A 3,148-nucleotide genomic window follows, 5' to 3' on the forward strand; every position below is an offset into this window, starting at 1 on the left:
GATTATAGCTTTTCTGCCCTTTCATCTTTGGAAATTTGTCTCAGAATAAACAGCAATGGTTTCTAGGCATTGGTGGGTGAGAGAGATGAACAAGAGAGCCACAGAGGATGTCCAGGGCAAGCAAAATCTCCCCTTTATGATACTAAAATGATGAACGCATATAATTATACATTTATCAAAAACAATAGAATACAGAACACCAAAAATAAACTCTAGTGTAAATTATGGACTATGGAAAAAATTCTGATATATATTACATACACAGATAATAAGAATCAAAAAGATCCATACATATATTGCCGAACATTTAATCAAACTATATATATAGAGAGAGAGAGACATACATGTACATATATATCTGAATGTGTGTGTGATATACATATTTACATACAAATATATGATTTTATGCATGGATGTGGGTGTGTAAATGTTTAATATTCCAGAATCATGTGCAGACCATGAAATCATTAAAATAAAGTGACATCACAAAGTTATCTGACTTTCCCATTAAAATCTGCCTGTAATGTGCATGTCCCTCTTTATCCTGGGGCTAAAAATATATCAATCTCTCGTTTAATATTGAACAATTTATAAGCCCCCATTGATCAAACTGGAGAGGCAGTCTAGCATAGTGATCTAAGAATGCAGATCCTAGAGCTAGAAAACTCAGATTTAAATCCTCATTAGATACAGGACTTTGAGAAAATCATTTGATTACTGCGTACTTCAATTTCTCTTCTGTAAATTAGCACCCCGACGGGGACTAGAACCCCAATGTGCTGGCGCCGCAGGTGGAGGATTAGCCTATTGAGCCACGGCGCCAGCCCTTGCTGTATATATTTATGTATGTGTGCATAAAAAAATGTGGAATCAGTAGTATGCATTAAATGGAATTATACATGTATGCAACATACTGAAATAACTTGGTTTTCCTGTAATATTATTTAGGATTTAAATTTAAATGCCCTAGTTCTACATTCTTACTCCCAAGAAACTCTTTAAAAAACAAAATAAAATGGGAGATATCTCTCTCTCTGTCTCTCTTTCCTGCCTATTAAATAAATAAAATAAATATTAAAATTATCAAAATAAATAAAAACACCCAAATGCATTCAGGTATCAAAGGAAAATTTTAATCAAGGTAAGTATTTTGTAACAAACACAAAGACCTTAATACATACATTTATAAGATTTTCCTCCCAGGAAATCTAAGCATATTTTTCTCTTTGTCCAAGTCAGATATCCTTGAAAAACTGATTCTACATGCCAGTGATGAAATTTCACAGAATTTGAAAGATGAACAATGCTGATCAGCAAAACTACCACCACAACTCTAATCCTGCCAGCTTGTTTCCTAATTCCATCACCATGGAACAATGAAGAATACAAAACATCAATGCATAGCTATCCCTAATTAAATTTGCATTCTTTGGAAAGAGAAATTTCAATTCTATAAGCGAGGGAACCTTGAGCAATAGAAATAAGGGGTCTACCCATTTGCTGAATATCCTTTATAAGCACAGCCAGCCCAAGATGATTTATACACTTGTAGACTTTTGCAATGTTTTCCCAAGTGGAATTACAGTTTCCATGTGAAAAAAAAGGGCAAAACATAGAACTACGTTTATCTGGAAAAGAGTATGCTGTGATTCAGCACATCCTAGTGTCTCAGATGCGAGGTACTTCAACATGCATTTGTTTATACCACACCTTTCAAAAAAAGCATTAGAATTTGTTATTAGGCTAAGAAAACAGCTTAGAATTTGTTATTAGGCTAAGAAATTTTAGTATTGAAAACTGAAATAATGCAAAATTCATTGTTTTTTAATCTCAAGTTTACACTTCCATATAATATATATTCACTCAATCAAAATATTATTTACTCCAACTATATAACAAACATGTTTCCACATTTAAGGGTGTATAAAACACACATGCACCTACCCTCAAGTAGCTTGAAGTTCAAAGGATATAAAGTAAACATATTAATAAATATTTACTTGTTGATTCTGATGCATGCAATGAAAATAAAAGTTATGAAGAAACAAGCTCACTCAGGCTGTGTGGTCAAGGAAAGGGTCTAGAAGAAAGAGTGCTTGAAACTAAGACCAGCAAGAGTGGCAAGCAGATTGTCAGCAAACTGTGGGGACAACAGCATGTGTGAGGGCCTTGGGTCTGAAAACTATTTGACATCTTTGAAGAACTAAAAGAACAATGGTAGAACCTTAGTGAAAAATGAGAAGGGGGCGTGGATGAGAAGGTCAGGTCCAGATACTCTTGCTCCTTGCTGCCCAAGAAATGTCTTCGCTTTCAGAATATGCCTTGCGCATGACTCGGCTGAGTGCCCGGCTGTTTGGAGAAGTTGCCAGGCCCACTGATTCCAAGTCTATGAAAGTGGTGAAACTGTTCAGTGAGCAGCCGCTGGCCAAGAGGAAGGAGACTTACGACTGGTATCCCAATCACAACACGTACTTTGCGCTCATGGGGATCCTCCGTTTTCATGGCCTCTACAGAGATGAGCACCAAGATTTTAAGGAGGAGCAAGTACGTCTGAAGAAGCTTCGTGGGAAGGGGAAACCCAGGAAAAGAGAAGGGAAAAGAGCCACAAAGAAGAAGTAGTGTTGACCTTGGAGAGAGGACTGCTCAGCGACGGAGAGGAGAGCGTGTGTGTCTGCACGCGGATGCCTCGTTCCCCACGAAGCTTAGCTGGAGGAACACAGTCCCCTCCATGCCCACGTCTAACCCAGGGAAGCACTCTAATTCTGCAGAGTTACTCGGTGTTGGTTTTACAATCTCATGTTCACCTAACTAATGAAATGGATGTATAAATTACTGTCTGATGACTTGTTTGGGGCGGGAGTAGAGGGAAGCCTCCTTGAGTGTCAGAGTTTCCTCCTCACTCTTCCTGCCGCCCCACCAACGTAACCCTGACTTCTTTCCTCTCTGGCCGTTCAGCCACTGTCTCCACCTCCAAGCCCACAAACTCTGCCTCTCCACCTACTCCTCTGAGAATATAAGAAATGGTGGATTAAAACACCTGAAAGAGTATTGAATACCTGTTTACCGTGCAGAAGGTATTGGGCCCTAGTAGTGCAGTGGTTAACAAGAGAAGTAATCCTTATCTCATAGAACTTTCAATCCTATGGAA

At 38.3% G+C, this 3,148-nt stretch overlaps 1 protein-coding gene across 1 annotated transcript; it reads left to right on the plus strand.

The window, feature by feature from the left end:
* Positions 1-2,262: 2,262 nt before the first annotated feature.
* On the plus strand, positions 2,263-2,631 carry LOC133766049 (small ribosomal subunit protein mS33-like). The gene has a single exon (XM_062199828.1). The coding sequence runs from the start codon at positions 2,299-2,301 to the stop codon at positions 2,617-2,619; it is 321 nt and encodes a 106-aa protein (XP_062055812.1). The 5' UTR covers positions 2,263-2,298; the 3' UTR covers positions 2,620-2,631.
* The last annotated feature ends 517 nt before the right edge of the window (positions 2,632-3,148 follow it).

Source organism: Lepus europaeus, chromosome 1 (assembly GCF_033115175.1).
Source record: "Lepus europaeus isolate LE1 chromosome 1, mLepTim1.pri, whole genome shotgun sequence".
NCBI classification, from domain to species: domain Eukaryota; kingdom Metazoa; phylum Chordata; class Mammalia; order Lagomorpha; family Leporidae; genus Lepus; species Lepus europaeus.

Coding starts and splice junctions, on each gene's coding strand:
- LOC133766049 (XM_062199828.1), top strand. CDS start 2,299: ATGTCTTCGCTTTCAGAATATGCCTTGCGCATGACTCGGCTGAGTGCC.